At 36.4% G+C, this 19,346-nt stretch overlaps 1 protein-coding gene across 4 annotated transcripts in view; it reads left to right on the top strand.

The window, feature by feature from the left end:
* LOC109065508 (plexin-A2-like) overlaps positions 1-19,346 on the top strand; it is a 206,592-nt gene that overhangs the window by 120,803 nt on the left and 66,443 nt on the right. For all 4 annotated transcript variants that reach the window (XM_042713475.1, XM_042713473.1, XM_042713472.1 and 1 more), the window contains 3 exons: positions 10,156-10,256; positions 17,147-17,270; positions 19,041-19,194. In XM_042713475.1, the coding sequence (XP_042569409.1) occupies positions 10,156-10,256; positions 17,147-17,270; positions 19,041-19,194 (379 nt within the window). The remainder of the gene's footprint in view (positions 1-10,155; positions 10,257-17,146; positions 17,271-19,040; positions 19,195-19,346) is intronic.

Genomic DNA, 19,346 nt, shown 5'->3' with positions numbered 1-19,346 from the left:
GGTTTGCTGAATATGTAATGTGGCTTTCTGAGAGCGACCACCGTAGAGGCAATCTGTGTGTCACATTCAAATGGTAAAGGTTTGGCTGGTTAGAAAGACCTCGTTATCCTCCATATGCACAATTTGGCGGCAAGAAGCCGTATTCTTCATTGATTAGAGTGTGTTTATCTGTGCAGATGTGTGTGTGTGTGTAAATGACTGTGGTGTTCTGTATCTCTGCTGGGATTCGAGGGGCCAGATTAGCCTCATGTCTGAGAGTTTGTGGGCCGCTTGAGTCCACAGAGACACTGCACTTAACGGATGAGAGTCAGTCAGTTTTTGCTCTCAGCTTAGCCAAGCATGAACTTATCACCACAGAATTTGTCCTTAGGACTGAGGTTTGTGTGTTTATGCGTGTGACTCCATGTGTGTTAGCTTAAAAACTATTATATGCAACTGTACTCCTAAACATTAATCAAATTAATAAAATTCACTTTTAGCATACAGTGTAGTAGTTGAGCATTTCTTATGTTCAAAAAGGCTATTTGGTTAAAAATACAGTAAAAACTTTAATATCGTGAAATATTATTAAAGTTTAAAGTATTTTTTTTTTCTATTTTAATATATTTTAAAATGATATTTATTCCTGCGATGGCCAAACTGAATTTTCAGCATCATTACTCCAGTCTTCAGAGTCACATGATCCTTCAGAAATCCTTCAGATGTGATCTGATCTGTCCCGACCAAAGTTGTTGTTTCAAAAGGAAATATATATATATGTATATAAATTCATCGAGCCAATTCATGGTCTTTAGATAGTTATAAGTGTTTTTTCTTAATTCCCTGTACGTTTAATGGATGTGTATAATTTATGTTTATTAAGTGTAGGTGGGTAATGAATCCCACATATGTGTGTACTGCACATACACAAACAAACATGCAGTTTTTTCTCGGAATTTCGATGAGTGGCGATGGATTTGTGTGTCAGTGAGATTATTGCACTCTGTGTGTGTGTGTGTGTCTGTCTGAGGGGACATGATCGATGGCTCTCATTGCTGTGGGTGCAGCGCTCAGTATCTCACATTAAAAATGAATGTGTGAGTGAGTGTGTACAGTATATGTGTGTAGGTGGCAGTCTGTCCCAGAGGTACCCGCTGTTTACGGCTCACTCCAGGAGAGGGGTAGGGGGTCAATGCCTGGACTGGTCGCTATGGCAACCACAATGTGGATTTCATTAATGTTTTGAATCTGCGTGTGTTGTGCGTCAACATCTGGATACAGTATTTGTACATGAGAGGCTTCTGGATTTCTTTAATTTCAGCTCAGAAGATAAGACCGCTTTTTATGGACAATATGTTACTGCACACAAAATGACAACAAAGTTTTTTTAGGGAGTTAGAGTGTGCAGGTTTTTTAGCAGTCTTTATTTATTTTAATTAAAACATTTACAGTTCCAAGGCTACAGGAATGAGGAATTTGTAGGAGGTATAAGCTGCTGGACTTGCAGTTTTCAGTACTGACAGATATTCCATAGAGTCATTATCTGTTTACACACCAAAGTCTCTTATGTAAAAACAGTAATATTGTGAAAAACTAACATTTTAAAAAACTGTTTTCTTTTATATGTTAAAATTTATTTCTGTGTTAGTAAATGAATAAGATATCCTAGATATATCCATTATATTTTCCGATGTTCACTAACAACAATAAACACTCTCTCTTCTATATTATTCTGAGTTGCAATACATTTTTGATGTACTTACTCTATAGCTCTGTTTTTTAATCCAAAATCCATCATATTGTAAACTGTAACCGTGCCAAAACATTGGTTAATTTGCATATTGTTCAGACAGTTTTTTTCCTGTCTGAGTCAGAAGTTCTTGGCCAGAACAAACTGTAATGTTGATCAGACTGTATGCTGATAGTCAAGTCTGGCTACACAAGAACAGGATTTCCCTTACCCTCGGTTTACCCTCATATTTTTCATCCTCTTTCTAACCCCTTTAATATATTGCTCTACATCCTTCTCTCCACATGCTTCTGCTCTTAATCTTTTACCTCAGACCTACAGCTCCCTTTCATTCTGTATCACTCTTTCTCTTGTTTTCTCTCTAATGGTTCTCCATTCATCAGACAGGTGCCTGTGACAGTGAGGGTGTTTTGATGAATATGGAAAAGAGATCTGATGTGAGCTTTTATTCTCGGTATCCAGCTCCCCTAGCATACTGCAGTCTCCATGTAGATCCCAAGCACAGGTCTGAGATCAGCCCGTTCAGTTGTAATTGTAACGTCTTGGGTCTGGATTACAGCAGCAGAGGTTCTTTGGAGGTTACAAGCTTGACTTGAGGAGTGCTGTTTGTGAATAACACAAGAATTCGGTGCCAACTCCGTCTTCTTTTCTTCTAAATGTCCTGTCTCCAGGCGATTCTTGGCCTGCATCAGAGTGAGTGAAAAATAGCGAATTCAAGCCAGATAGAGATAGCATCCTGGAAGCATTTTAAGCTGTGGAAGAATTACAAAGCTCAAGAGGAAATTAGGAGTTGGCGAGCAACCTGTCCTACCATGAGTTTGGGCTGAACCCAGAATTCCTCACTTATCTAACTACAGTTGTCTTTAAAGTCAATTGGCTGTTATTAATACTTTAAGTTCACAAGTGCAAATGGAGATTAATGTGACCACTTACAGGAAAAATATATATATATATTTTTATTTAAAAATAAACAAAAACAAAACATGACAGTAGGTATGTAACAATTCACTCAATTCACGATTCGATTCAATTCACTATTTTTCTTTCTTTTTTTTAACAAAATGATATTTAAGACAAATTATGAATTAAATGTGTCCTTTTATTATTGCTTGGACAAAATGCTGTAAATATTTTTGTGAAATTGAAATATAACTATAATAATATACTAATATAGCACTTGCATATTATTGCTCTTTTGTTGGTTTTGATTGCTTCTATTTGTAAGTTGCTTTGGATAAAAGCCTCTGCTAAATGACAAAATTTAAATGGAATGTAAATGTAAATAACAAATCTAAATTGAAATGTTAAAACAAGCCCCAAATCAAATAAATAAGTAGTACAAATAAAATAAATCTCTTCATATAAACAAAATAAGGCACTCTCTGTGCTCTTTCCATTTAAAATTACATGCAACCACTGCATTTTAATTATAATCCAAACAAAGATGCTGCATACATGCAACATGAGCAGTTTTTAATCTAAATTAGATTGTATAATTTTGAAATTTTGAAGCAAAAACAGAATTGTGAAACAAATCATAAAAATATCAGACGAGCTGAATGAGACGCAGATTCACTCTCTGCCAGCAGGTAGTACTTAAAGCCTTTCCTTGGTTTCTGCTGTAAACAAAGCTGTGCTGCACTTATGAACTTTAATATGCATTATACAGAGGCAAGATCAAAAGAAAAAATACCATCTAAACTTTTTTAAAGACAGTAAGTTCCCCTCAGACATGCATTCATATAAACTCCTACCCCTAATTGAATCGCGATTGTTTAGCATCTCACATCGTCACATATTTGAATCGATTTTCAACCGGCTTGCGGTTAATTGCTACATCCCTACATGACAGCATGATATATATATTACTGCAGTCAAAATTAGCACATTAACGCTTAAACAAAAAAGTATATATATATAAAAAAAATATTTAACGCAATTAATGCAGGGGTGGAGCTAGGGTTGGCCACACCACTCATGACTGCTGAATCTGTCTCTTTTATTATTGACAAGAATTGCATTTATTTAGATGCAGGATGTCTTTACGACTACATCAAATGGGAAACTTTTCAGACGCGCCCTCCAACTACACCTCAGCAACAGGCGCTATCAAACAAACACGGAAAAGATACAGGTGAAGGGAGCTTCAGTAAAACAACAGTGAACTGCAGTCAGATGAGATGTTGTCAGGCCATATCTCAGTAAAAACCAATTCTCCTGTCCTGTCAGCCGTTGTGCTCGTAGCATGTGCTTTTCAATTGCATGCACAAATGTGGCGGCGGGTGCTGTAGCCTGTATCATTTCATGTTAAAGTGCAAATGTAACTACAAGCATGCAATGTTGTAGTTGTGTCGTCAGTTAAGTGACCAAATAATTCAAGCTGTCTTAAAATTGTGCATGTAAGTATTTGTTATATATGAGTCAGATTTAAGAAAATGTCTGAAATGCAGTGGTTTTCAAAACAGTCCTAGAGCAGCTCAGCACTGTCTCCCTAACGCACCCGATTAAACTCGTCAGCTCATTAGCAGAGACTTTAAGACCTGAAGTGAGTCAGAAAAGGAAAAGCGTTGTGAGAAAATAGGATGCGTGTCAGATCCATGTCATGTTCTGCAGCGGCAGCTCTTAAAGCAGCCAAATAACCTAATAACCCAACTGCTGTGATGTCTGTTAATCAAAGAACAAAAGAGCTTTAAGGATTCATCTATATTTAATTTAGAATTTAGTGTTTAACTTTAATCAATTTCTGTATATTTCTGTCTTATTTGCTAAAGGGCACAGGTAGCTAAATATTACATTTATTCACTAGAAGTTGTTATTTTTTAAAGTCTAATAAATGTTTAAATTGATAGCTCTCAGTTATAGCTACTGTAATGTTGAATGGCTAGTCAATGGTTAAATATTAGAGGGAAAAAAACTATTTCCTAGAGACATCAGTAGAATCGTTATCAGTGATACTCACCTTTAGACATAAAAAAGATGCCACTAAACTAAATTTAAAAATATATCTTTGTCTTTACGTTGTTTTTACATTAATCTGAAGATTGAATGAGAAATTATTGTAATATAAGTATATTTAAAAAACTTTAATGTTAGGTGGGATTAATCACTAATAATTTTAGAAAAAATCCCCAAATAAGAAAATATATGTCAACATTAGTAATAATAACCAATGGCCATGAATTTCTACTGTATGTACCATCCTATGCAAAGATTTACATTGAGGCAGTTCTGAGTAAACATCCAGAAACTGCAGCATAAATTTAACACCACCCCATGTTAGTTGTCAACTTGTACAGCAGTTTTTTTTAGTTTTTCAAAAAACAAATAATTACGGAAAGGCTACTTAAATAGTTATTGTTAATAAGTACCTTTAATGGGATTACAAACAGCTTACATGAAAGCTTACATGACAGAAAAATAGTTTGTGATTATTAATATTAATAAATGTAATCATTTATTGAACATTGCTGCCTTTTATCATATTGCTGTTGCTTGCATCATGCCTAACAACTGTGATAATATCTACAACGTATGATCTTGCTTATTGCTTTATATTAGGTTCTATTGTAAACTAATAAAAAAAAAATATTTCAAGTGAAAACCGTGTTTCTCTGTTCTGTGGTTAAACTCAAGTTTTAATGAGAAAACTTTCAAACGCACACACACAATCACAAGCTGCTCTCAGTGGGAGAGCAGGCCTCATTGTGCTTCCTACTGTGTTGACTGACTAAAGCATGTGCTGGTCAACAGCTGCTCCAGTTGCCTGCCCGCAACCCCCATAACACCTTTATCCAGTTCACTTTTTCTGTCTGTAAGTCTCTCTATCAAACTCAGTGTCTCCATCTTCTCATTTGACATATTCCTTCCAAGTGTGCAGACGTGGACATGCACCTGCGGCAGCTGTGTCCCCTCTCTGATCCGTTCCATCAATGTTTGATACTGCTGCAGATCTTCATTATGTAGTTAGTATCAGTAGTACTTTGTGCTTATACTAGGGTTAAAGGGATAGTTCACTCAAAAATGAAAATCCTGTCATTTACTCATGCTATTCCAAACCAGTATGACTTAATTTATTTTGTGACACACACGCATATTATTTTTTATTTTTTTTTATGTCTATTTTTTTTTATTGTATGTGTAATGAGTTTTTTTGTGTCAATTTTGTTTTTATTTATTTTTTTGTTTTTTTTAATTTCTTGGGTATAGGTTCAAAAAGTGCGCAAAGTTAACAGTTTCGCAAAGTTTAAAATGTTTTGTTTTATTTTAGTATAGTTTTGTTTTATAAAAAAAAAATAAAAAATTATTTTTTTTTTTTTCTAAATGAATGTGATGAATGTTGTTTTGGCAGCTAGCTGAATTAAAATAAGTTAAAATTTTTAATGTCATGTCAAAATAAAAATAAAAAAATTATATATATATAGATATATATATATATATATATATATAATATATATATAGATAGAGCTAGATATATATATATATCTATATATATATATATATATATAATATATATATATATATATATATATATATATATAATATATATATATATCTATATATATTATATATATATATATATATATATATATATATATCTATATAGATAGATTCTATATATATATATATTATGGTTTTAGATTTAGTTTTATTTTGTAACTTTTGATTTTTGTCTGACTAATAAATCTGGTGAAAAAAGAATTAGAAGAGAAACCCGAGCCATATTTAGGGGACAGAATATCAAAGAGACTTGGCAGCAGGCTCTTTTAAATACTTAAAAATATCCAAAATGCCCTAGCAACAACTCAGAAAACCTTAGCAACCGTGTAGTAATGCCCTGGCAACTATCAAAACACCTTTGCATTTTGTACAGGCTTACATTTTCTTCATAAAATATAAAAAATCTTGTTAGCGTTACTCCAGAACAGGCATTTGGTGACCGTTGGCGTCAAGAAGGCATCATCTGGTATCTGTGAATCTAATGCGTTTGGATTGTTGGTCTGGCTCTAAGTCAGTGTTGTGTAACATTGAGACTTATTGCCATGTTGAACCAGCGTTGTATGGTCGGTGTTGCTTTGTGAGTGGAGCCCCTGGTGGGCTTGTTTGTCATCAGGTTGGGCGGCAACGCTGATGTGCTGGACTCATTACTTTTGACCACCTGTTTGTCCTGGGGCAACGAGTGAGCGAAAAATAAAGAGAAACGAGGGAGGGGGAGCTGGGTGAAAATGAAAAAGGGAACAGGATGGATCCTTGTGGGACACCTCTCAGTTTTTGCCATGAAGTCACACCATATGTACAAACACAACTGTGGGTGCGTGTACGATCACAGCCATGTGTTGGTGGAAACGATGCTGGTTGCAGGAGGTTGAATGCACATCTTTGTTCTGGAGCCGCTGCGGCTGTGTGTCGCAGGGACAGGTGGATGGCTACCCATGTCAGACCCCGCCGCTCACACACTAATGACATTTAACACGGCTATACAGCGCACACACACACGCAGCAGGAACCCTGCATGTTTCTCCACCCCTCTCACTAAACGCACACTGTGTGCCCATTCATCCATCTTAAAACTGTCTCTCACTTCATCCTACCCTTTGACCCCATCACGAATGTCAAAATAAAGAAAACAAGTGTCAAAAAGCTTGATGCTATGCCTAAATTCTGAATAACTGGCACACTGGTCTTATTGATCAAACATTGTTAAAGTTTTGTTCTTTTATTTGTATCTTATATGACCATTTAACCATAAATAATATATCTTCTGTAATTCATTTTAATGGCAAGCTTTTTAGGTGTAACATTTTGAAGTGCTCTGTAATAAAATTAGTCCAACTTTGTATTTTTAAATGAATTTATATATCATTTTAATGGCAAGCTTCTTTTTTTGTGTGTGTGATGTGCATCAGATTGATGGGCTTTGTGCTTTGGAATGGCAATAATTATTGTTATAATAATTATAAATATTATTTTATATAATAGTAACATTATTATTATTGATTATTTAATAATATATATTTTTTTTTTTTTTGACCCATTTAAAAATAGTAAGAATTTCTTGTTTAAAATATATATATATATATATATATATATATATAATATATATTATATATATATATATACACACCACACACACACACACACACACACACACACACATATTTCTCTGCAACAGACCTGACCAAATTTAACCATTCATTCATTTCACTCAAAATGCAGGGAAAAATGTTTCATTTTTCCCCAAATCCTCAATGGCTTCACACTATCCTGTTCTGCTTGTGTGTGTTAATAGGATGCAGGTGCACCCAAAAAATCCTTTCAGCGACAAGGGAGGACATCACAGACTTCAGCGCTGGCAATGAAAGCAAACCCCTGAAAATACATGAATAGATAAAAGAGATATTACAAGCGCAGGCACAAATCACAGCGCTGTGGCCCGGTCATCACAGCGACGCCATCCCAGCATGCCAAGTGGGCAGCAGAAGGCTGTGCGAGTGGAGAGGGGCTTTGTGGGTCAGCGGGCAAAGCAAGGCTCTAGTCTGTTGTAGTGGGCATTTGTGAGTGTGTATCTGGTTAGCCCTCATCTCTGAGGTATTACAGGAGTGTTTGATTGTCTAGGTGTGCGTGAGAGGGAGAGAGAACATATGTTCAGACTGTTTGCCAGATACACAGAAGTGACAAGTTTGCTTTTTATAATGGTCACTGAATTGAGTCTCACTCTGGAGACAAACTTAAAACATTCATCATTATTTGAGTGTGTGTGTGTGTGTGTGTGTGTGTGTGTGTGTGTGTGTGTGTGTGTGTGTGTGTGTGTGTGTTTATTATACGTTGAAGTCAGTTTTTTTGTGTGTGTTTTTGTGTTTTTGTTTGTGTTTATTAGAGACTTTCGTAAATGCGCCAGACCCCGTTTTAGTTTGAAAACTCCGGGTTTGCGTTTTAGTGTAAACGGACCAAAACGATGGCATGACTCCCCACATTCACTGTGCGTATCCTTGACGACTCTGAAAACAATCGCATCATGCTCATTGTTGTACCTGCATCAGTGGTCATGTGACATGCGTTTTCAGTTGTGTAGTGTGGACGGAGATCGTTTTCATTTTAAAATGCCGTTTTAAAGCAAAAACACACTAGTGTAAATGTAGCCTATGTTATTCAAAATTAGTTCTATTTAAAAACATTATAGAAGTTCATAGAATATCCTAATTTACATATTTAGATGCTTTAAGTAAATGTGTATTGTACCTGAATCAGATACAAGCAGTTTATAGTGTTATACAAATATATATATAGAGAGAGAGATTTTAGGTTGTATACAGATACTGTATACATATTTCCTCCTGTATGTTTGAGCAGTTGAGTGTTTGTGTATGTGTGTGTTCATACCTAGTTGGACAGGTGCAGGGGGTGACACAAAAGAGCACTGTCGATGTTATTCCTCTTAGTGGCTGTAGCACAGCTGCTTGTGTCCTGTTTCCTCTGTTCTGTCTGTTTCTGTTAGCACACACACACACACACAGTACAGGTTTAACCACCGAACACTCTCATGTTTGTCGTTGACTTATGCATTTCTAAGGAAACACCAGTGCACGTGATCACACAGACGTTCTTGTGCACATACACAATGGTCACCATGATAACTTGGCATTTGGTTGGCCAAAGGCAAGAAACATCACAAATGAGATCTCAGCTGTTTCACAGAGACAGCAATGAGATGAAATGGAGATAAAATGGAAGTTATATCTCAAGGGCAGTAATAAGCAAAATTCTTTATTGTATCGCCGTTTGTTCTTAAAAGGACGGTTTATTTACCCCCCCCCCCCCCCCCCCAAAAAAAAAAAGATAAAAAAAACCTGTATGACTTTCTTTTTTCAGTGAAATGCAAAATAAAGGTATTCTGATAAACTGTTTCATTTCGACTTGACTTCCATTTGACTTGACTTTTGTCCATACAATGAAATTTAGTGGAAACTTAAACTATCTTATCTTTTTAAAACAACTTTTATGTTCAACAGAGGTCATACAAGTTTGGAACAACATGAAGTTAAGTAAATGATGGCTGAATTTTTGGGTCTATTATCATTTTAAGTCTCCTGCTTTCTAGAAGAAATTGACCTCAGTGTCTCAAAATGTGCTCTCATTTGCCATATCATCTCATTTTTTCCTTTATGATATATCGCAATAAAGGGGGAAATCATCATTTACTTTTGACTTTTTTCTCTCCGGGGATTCATCTCCTTCCTGTGTCACTTTGTTCCTTTTTCTCTCTCCTCCTCCTGGTCCATCATTGTCTCAAAACGAAATGGCTTGGGAATCTATGACTTTCAAATGTTACTTCAGTATCATATATCCATCGAATGGATTAATAGAGCTTCTGTTGGTTGAATATGCTCAGTCTGTTCTTTCTTTTAAAGCCTTCTTTCTTTGTTCTGCAGGTCACACGGGTGCCGATCGAGTCCTGTGAGCAGTACAGCACGTGTGGAGAGTGTCTGAGCTCGGGAGATCCACACTGTGGCTGGTGTGTGCTGCATAACGTGTAAGTTCCTTCTTTATTTTTACACGCACAGTTAATACTTAAAAACAAATGATTCTTATATATTTGAAGACCACAATCTCCATAACTGAAATGTAGTGAAAAGTCTAGGAATGATGATCATGGGGAAGAGCCCAGTGGTGCTTGGATGGCACAGAGGTTGTTTGCCCTCTGGTGGTGGACTAGTATAACTGCATCCAGATGTTTATTTCTCACTGAATGCTGAATCCTCAGAAGCTTGTATGCTTTTAAATATTGAATTTAACGTTTCCAGAACAACAGGCAACTGACATTGCTGCATTCGTCATCTTTTAGTGGTTTTGTGCCGTTGTCATCTCTCTTGTGTCCTGACTCAGTAGGGGCGTGTAAACCCTCCACTGGCATCATTACAGTAATGGCAGGCGTACCTCCCTTGGAAAAGTGCACTTAAAGTAATTTACATGACTCCCGACAGGACAGGGACAAATAATTGGCGAAGCGAGCGGTATTTGTGCATCTCTGTTCAGCATGGGTCTGGTTTTTTTTTCCGTCAGCATGCCGTCGGTGCAGCAGGATTACATTCCTCCATTAGTCCTCTAGGGCTTTCTGCTGTATTAAAGCTCATGTAATACAGATGCCATTCAGATATCAGACATACCATATTGTGTTGTGCAGACAAGCTTGTGTATTTATTAATTCACTAGCAAAAATACCATGTTACTACCTTTTTTAACATGTGACATGGTATTCTTTGAATTTCATTATTTTATAATTCTATATGCTATAGTTGTTTTTAGTTGCATATTTTTTTTAGGAGGAACATATACGGTTAATATGGTACATGGTATATCAATATGGTAATCATTCAATACCATGCTATATATCAGATTCACTAATTTTCTCTTTCCCTCCATGTGTGCTTGTGTTCCTCCCTCCCCATGGCGAGTGCTTTTTCACAGTCAGTGTTCTCTTAATGAAATTAACATCTCTCACTGGCTCTAATTCCAGCTCCACACTCATATTTGCTCATTTCTCACTCCTCACGGCCCCTATGGAGACCATCCTTCTTCATCTTGATAGAGCGACAGACAGAGATAGAGAGAGAAAGAGAGAGAGATTGCTGACACGTACTACAATGGTTCCATTCGTCTTTTAGCCTCTCCATCACAGCAATGTTTTTCTCCTCTTTTGCATATACTTTATAATAAAGGTTTTCAACTGTTTCTTTGCAGCACATGTTCATCAGGACACCTTTTAAATCAAGATTATTTTTTTTAATTTTTTTCTGTTCTTCAGATTAACACATGGTTTTTCTGGGATCATTAAAGCACCAAAGCAAGTGGTTTAAGGAAAAAATCAATTCTTAAAACATCTTTAAAACAGCATCAATTTAACACAAGGCAAATATCGCAGACTTTTGTGAATATTTCACAATCTTTAATAAGTCATATTTTGAAAAAAGCACTGCATTTATTTGATGAAGTTATATGTAAGTTCCAAATTTGTAAGAAAAATTATTGCTATATGTTGAAGTTTTCAGTATTTTGAGTCATTAGATGTTTACAATACCATTCAAAAGTTTGGTGTCGATAAGATTTTCTCTTATGCTCACCAAAGCTGCAGTTATTTGAGTAAAAACAGTAATAGTGTGAAATATTATTACAATTTAAAATAATTGCATTCTGGTTTAATGTTTTAAAAAGTCATTTATTCCTGTGGTGGCAAAGCTGAATTTCCATCAGCCATTAATCCAGTATTAGTGTCACATGATCTCTCAGAAATTATTTTAATATGCAGATCTGCTGCTTAAAAAACATTGCTAATTATTATGAAAACAATTTTACTGCTTAATATGTTTGTGGAAACCATGATGCATTTTTTAGGATTCTTTGATAAAAAAAAGTTTAAAAATAACAGCAATTAATCGATTTAATGTGGCCTTGCTGAATAAATATATAAATTTCTTAAAAAACACACACACAACCCCCAAACTTTTGAATAGTAGTATATTTATTTATTTATTGTACTTGCCTTGTTTTAAGGATTTTTTTTTTAACGCTGGAGACTTTTTTGTAGAGCAACATTATTCTGCTCTTAGTGTGCGAAACATCTCTCTCTTTATTCTTACTTTAGTTCAGAATAGTGTGATTTGCCAAAGTTCCTCTAATTACCAGCAGCTGCTGCACACCATGTGATTGAAAGAAGAAAAAATGAGTGAGAAGAGACGATGCAGGATAGTGTTTGAGCATATGAGGCCTCACTAAATCTACCGGTGTTTAGACTATGAAGGCAAACAGCATCTGTCTGATATCTGTCTCTCTGGCATAAGACCCAGAGACATCTCTTATTGGCTAGTTAGACAGGACTCTGAAACAAGGAGGAGACAGGAAAAGGAGGAGTGAGGAGAGAGAACTAGAAAGAGGAGGACTAATCTCCTTAACCCATGGAGAACACTAATCCTGGAGATGATCTGATTGGCTGAACTCCTTTGAGCTCACAGGCTGTTTTAATATCAGTGATCCAGCAGTTGCTCAGCAGAGATCATTCCAAAAGATCCTAATCGCTTTTAGGATTTAGCTCATTAAAGAGAGAAAGAGGGAGGTGGGGGATCTTAGCGCTGATCAGTGTTTAAGGAGAGTATGAGAGCGTATTTAACATTATGCAATACATAAGTGTTTAGAAAGTGTGTGTCTGTATGTGTATGTAAGCTCTCAGCTTGGGTCTTGTTTGTATGACTGTGGTGGCCGTTCCAGGAGGGAGACGATCTTAACAGCAGGGGTTCAACGTTTGATCCGTGCTGTGAGGAAACATTCACTCACTCTCTCTCTCTCTCTCATGTACCCACATGGACATTCTTGATATGTTGGGCTAGCATATCTGCATTGAATGGCCAGAGTGGAATATGTGAGATGTTGTGTCCCGTAATGCAGTGCACTTGACTTGACCTTCTATGTGAAAAATGAACCAGAAAAAAAGTATCAGCTGCAATTTATTGGGAATTATATTATTTTAATTTTCAGGCCTGAAAAGGTCATGGAAATTAAAAAAAAATAATAATAATAATAATAATAATTTAGTTTTAATATTTAATTGGTTGGAAATTCAACTTGTATAATTCTGAAAATAATTATAATTATATTAATAAAAAAAAAAATTAAATAATTTATAATTAATGTATACATTAATTTTTTTATTTGTTTAATTTAATTTATAATGTATTAATGCATATATTTCTTAATTTTAATAATTATTATTATTTTAATAAAAATGTATACATCAATTTATTAAATAATGTGTTAATTAGACTTGTTTAATTTATTAATAGTATTTTATGTATTGTTTAATATTGTTATTGTTTTTTTTTATTATTTATTAAATGGTTTGATGTCATGTGAGAACAATGTAGCTTACTAATGTATGTTTATCATGCATCATTTATCATTGCATATTGATTTTTTTTTTTTTTTTCACATGCTAAATATTGTAGTATGCAGAATGCAGTATTTGAAGACCATTCCAAATATATAGCCATAGATTTTGCACAAGATAGGTGGCAACAGACTCAGGAATCCCTGAACATCATGGCTTTTGTTATCTTGAGTTACTTTTCTTACTATCATCAAAACTGTATAAAGTAGCATGCTGAAGGATCATGATCTCATTTAACAGTGCAGTGGCCTTACATTTAGACTGATATAGAGAAGCATAGGCACTACACATTTTATAAATTGTTTGGCAATCAGCAATATAACAACTCATCACATTACAACAACCCCGGATCAGTTCAATGTCATTGATATCTGCACATGTTCAGAAGGATGACATGTACTGCTGTGTAGTCGCTAAAACAGTCATTTAAGCAGCATCATTATGGTTATAACAACCATACACTGCTCATTATATGGCTACACGCTTACTCCTTGGTCTCCATATTGAACTTAAATGATGCTGGTCTGTGTTCAGGTTATATGGGATTGGTGCTTAGCTAAATTAATTCCTAATTACATATTGATCTGGAGGAATGGAAGCAGATTCACCCTCACAGGCTGTTTATAAGTGAATTACTTCACCTGTTGGACAAATACTGGGCCAGTATCTCGTCTCTCTAGTTGTCTCATCTCAAATCTTATCCTGTCTGCTCTCCTCTCCTCATCTCAACTTCTCTCTTGCTGTCTCATTTTGACCCTTCCCTTTTCATCTCATCGTATCATCTCATCTTGACCCTTCTCTTTTTTGTCTCTTTTCTTATTGTTTCTCACCTCTTCTTTTTGCCTTGTCTGTATAGTGTCTCATATTGCCTCCTCCTTTACTTCTTGTCTCCACTTCTCATCTCCTCTCGTTTTGTCCCTTGTCTCCCATCCCATCCTCTCCTCTTGTCCCATCCTTACTCATCTCATCGTGACTCTTCTGTTCTCTTCTTCATCTCATCTGAACCCTCCCAGGAGAGAGTTCACAATACTCCCACTTCTTTTCCTGTCGTCTGTCTCTTCTCGTCAGGGTTGAGTGTGTATGTTGAGTGTGTAAGAAGGAGAAAAGATGCTGTAATTGCCTGGCTGGTGCACAGGGGTAAAAGCAGATGGTAGAGAAGAACCCAAAGGTTAACCCACCACTACCACTACCCTCCTCTTTCTCTCTCTCTCTCTCTCTCTCTCTCACACACACACACACACACACATGTGCACTGAAAACAGGTCATTCATAAATCTTAAAGCTTGTCAAACACACAAGCTTTATACATATTACTACCACATTTAAATATCACCGCTTATTCATAATTAACAGCAGTATGTCAGTAGCTTTCAGTTTGCAGTATGTCAATGCAAAGAGTTTAGTCAATCATAACAGAGCTCATTTACATATAAAAGGTTGGCCTACAGTTGCTAAAACAACCTGTTTAAATCTAAGGGCCAGAGAGGAAGAGAAAAATGGTAGAGTCCAACTAAAACACCACATTTTGTTGCAAGAAACCTTGATTTTAAGAGAATATGAATCATATTGTATGTATGTGCTCGTGTGTTCAAGCATTTTCTTTGATGTGTATGCAGCTCTCTAAGCATTTCATTCAGCTCTTTAGAGGAACAGGGCTGTCGAGAGGCAAAATAAACCCCTCTGGAGACACAATGATGTGTACAGGAAACACACACACTTCATTTAATGAAAGAGAGAGAAGAGGTTGCCCACTAAGTACACACACTTACATGTTCACACATATTATAATGGCTGTCTCCTGGTGCCATGGCAACGCAGCATCCCGAGTACACCCACCTCCTCCTCCAAAATCAAACCTGGATCCTGGATTTGGTGGCTCAGAGAGATGCACACACTTGTGCAGACAAACCCACACCCACATTTTCGGACAGTGAAGTATGCACAAGCCATCCCAGACATCTGAAAGCACATTAAGTGTCACCGCAAATCCCCCCCCCCCCCCCAGAACATTAGGCATGGTAAAAAGACACTCCAAATTGCAAGCAGACTCGCTCTTTGTCAGAGATAGAGGAGCAAAGAGAGAGGGAGGCTGAGTCAAAACCAAGTGACAGGCTGAACGAGTGTGGTGTGAAAAGTTAAAATAACAACTCTAAGATTTGCAGAAGAATAGTGAGATTTATAACTGTAGGATGAATCAACCATAGTAGTTTCTGTTAGTTTATGTGTAAATGCAACCAAAAAAATGGTAATTTAGCATAACAAAAAGGCATTTTCCTGTCCATCAGTGCTTTCCTCTAAGTAAAAACACCTTGAGAGGAATAAGAGGAGGTATTCTGGAAATGAACATTGTTGGCTTGTGACAGTAATGACAGCTTTAGTCATGTGACGTCTGATCAGCTGGTCTGGAATTAGAAGTTACTGATGCTCTTTTTAGGGAGAGTGATGGTATGAATGAGTTCAGCACCAAGGACAGCAGCTAAAGTCAGCAGTGATGCTCATGTAGCTTCTGTGAAAATGAACCACACTTAAAAGTCAAAGAGATACCCTTCTGATCAATAAATTATATTAAAATAGAAAACAGTTATTCTAAACTGTAAGAATATTTCACAATATTACAGTTTTTACAGTTACAGATCTTTTATTCACCATTGTGTCATTCCAAATCTGTGTTTTCTCTTTTCCTCCAAGTAAAAAAAGTGACATTGGAGAAGAGTCCAGAGTGCTCGTTTTCATAATGAGTACTGTTGAACTGCAAAAAATATGAAATCTTACCCTCTTATAATTCTGAAATCTCTTTTATGCTTATTTGTTGTGCCAGATTTAACTTCAAATCTGATTTTAAACATAATTGGTGTGTCTTGTCATAGACATCAAATCTAGCATGACACATTTTAATGCAAAATTCGTGAATTGAATGAGATTGATTGAAAAATTGAACTTTTACTTCAGTTTTGCTTTTTTACTTGGCTTCAGAAAGCTTGGATTGGAGTCCACAGGCTCCTTTTTTATCATTTTTATAGTCTCTTTCCTAATTTTCGGAATTTTTATTATGCTTTATATATTTTTGTATGTGTTATGTAATTGTACAGCACTTGTGCATCTACCCGTTGTTTTTAAATGTGTTTTAGAAACGACCGTTTTGATTGGACATGAGGGTGGGTAAATGATGAAAGAATATCTAGTGAATATTCCACATAAATACATTTTATTTTTGTTTATTGGTTTGTTATGCATTCATTTACTTGACATCCTGAGAGAAGGGTTACCTTCTATTGATTCCAAGGGAACACTTATACTAATAAATATATTTACTTTGAATGGACTGTAATTTGGCTGTCTGTCTAAACATCAGTCTTTGTGGTTGTCCCAATATTTTCATTTTATATTTATGCATTTAGCAGACGCTTTTATCCAAAGGGACTTACAGTGTGGACTGTAATTTGGATTTTTGTATATAAATAATATGCACTCCCTCTCTCTTCTAGATGTTCTCAAAGGGATCGTTGCGAGCGGGCAAACGAGCCGTACCGTTTCGCCGCCACACTGAACCAGTGTGTGAAAGCTTCAGTGTACCCAGACAGCATCGCCGTGTCTGAACCCAGCGTTCCGGTGAGACACCTTCAAGACCATTTATAACCTTGACTCACAAGAACACAAACACCTTAACAACCTTGAGGTGATGTTGACTAAAATGCAGGAGCACGAAAAATTTGCATGAATTAGTTTTCATTGCGATGTCTAGATAAACAGTTTTGGGTTTGGAAAGCATGTGCTTTGTGGGAGGGCTTGAAGTGCGAGAGATCTGGAAAGAGAGGCCTTTGGGAAAGGTATTTGTGTGGGTGAGATTCCAAATAAGCATGTGGTCTGGAGTAGGAGAAGTGTTCAAGAAGACAGAGACATCGATTCAGGGCTAAGACTCTTTGTTTTGCAATTTTTAACCAAGCAAAAAAGTACTATCTCTGGCATATCAGGAAGTATGAAGGTATTCTCCTTGGTTAAAATTCCCTAGGAAGTCAGGAAAAAATTGTGATGTCCAGATAATTGATACAGAGTCCCTGTATCACAGCTACCTGATTAAGATAATGAGGCATCTGGCTCTAAATTAGATGTTTCTGTCATGCCGTAGCGCTCAACAACATGACAACAGGGTCACCGCTGTTCGGCACATCGTACGATGAAGGGAAACCATTACCATGACAACAAAACCCATCCGCATGGGTGCCGGAGGAGCATGAAAAGCAGCAAAAACAATCAAATTACCTTTATTAGAAATGCTAGTGTCAATTAGCCCTCCCTGCACATTGCGAAGAGAAATAAAAATAAAAAAAAGCTAACACACAATGAAAGGAGCAAAGGCAAAACATAGAGACACCAAGCACGCCTCGTCAAAGTTGTTATGGTCAGACAATGCTTTATAGACCACGCTAACCGCAAACAGTGCCTTGTCTCGATGTTTGAGTACAGCGTGTGTATCTACAACGAATAACAAGTCGGCTAATTAGCAATTCTGTAGCTGTCACTCTCAGCCCACTAGCCTGAAGAGTACAGAAAGGAACATCCTTGTGGTTTTGAAGTAATTAGATGGCATATAGATGTTGGAAATTTCAAAAGAGAACTCAGTGAGATGGGCTCATTGTACATAATCTAAGAAGATCCGCATGATAGCTAGAACTTTTGAAAACCATGTGGTAAAAATAAAAAATAAGCCAAGCAATCTTAACAAATGTCACAATAATAATTGTCCTCTTCTTCAGTGGCGAGAAGACCAGCCTGCATGTGAAATGTGTGTATTTATAGCCTGTGAGCTCCATCCTGTGTGTCACCGGTCCCCCAGAGAATGACTTCAGAGTGCCATGTGTGCTTTGAGAAGATGTGCTAGAGCATTCGTGTGAAATGCAGGAGATGTAGTTCAAAGACAGAGAAAGAATGGTTGGATTGCCCTCTTTGAGCAGGAGTCTTTATAAGGTTAAGTCTGTAATGATGGCTGGAGATTTATGCTGTGTGAGACCATCTGCTGCGTGCTGCCGAATGAACTTTGCCCATGCGAGAAGACTGAGGTTATCTGATCAGTAAATAAAAATTTAAATAAATAGCTTCTTTCTGAGCCATAGCTTGGTGAATAACACTCATGGTTCAGATATGTAGACAGTGGTACTCATCCTACCCACTCGCTCTAATGTTATATATATATAATATACATTACTACTTAAATGATTACAATTGTAATTATGATTATTATTATAATATATATATTCTATATATAAATGCATTACAATAAAGGCTCTCAATAGTATCAAGTAATTCTGACTCTTTTATTTAATTTCATTTTATTTAATTATGAAAAGTCCTGTTCTAATCGGATTTCTTTCTTCCGTCTAGCTGCTGGTGAAAGTGACAGATGTTCCGGATCTTTCTGCTGGAATCACATGCTCCTTCGGGAACCTGACGGAGGTTGAGGGCAGAGTGGATGGGAATCAAATTCTCTGCACTTCTCCTGCTGCTAAAGATGTCCCCATCATCCCTACAGATCAAGGTATTTATTCAAACTAGACTCTTCAAACTAAAACTGCCGCGCTGCTTTATAGATTTAATTCTGATGTCTCCTACTCTCCATGTACTCAACTTTCCCCATCAATTGGCATCTCTTTTGTTTTTTCTTTATCCATCCATCTACCTGTTCCCCTC

The sequence above is a fragment of the Cyprinus carpio genome, chromosome A23 (assembly GCF_018340385.1).
Source record: "Cyprinus carpio isolate SPL01 chromosome A23, ASM1834038v1, whole genome shotgun sequence".
Classification (NCBI taxonomy): Eukaryota; Metazoa; Chordata; class Actinopteri; order Cypriniformes; family Cyprinidae; genus Cyprinus; species Cyprinus carpio.
This window is presented reverse-complemented; position numbering and strand designations above follow the sequence as displayed.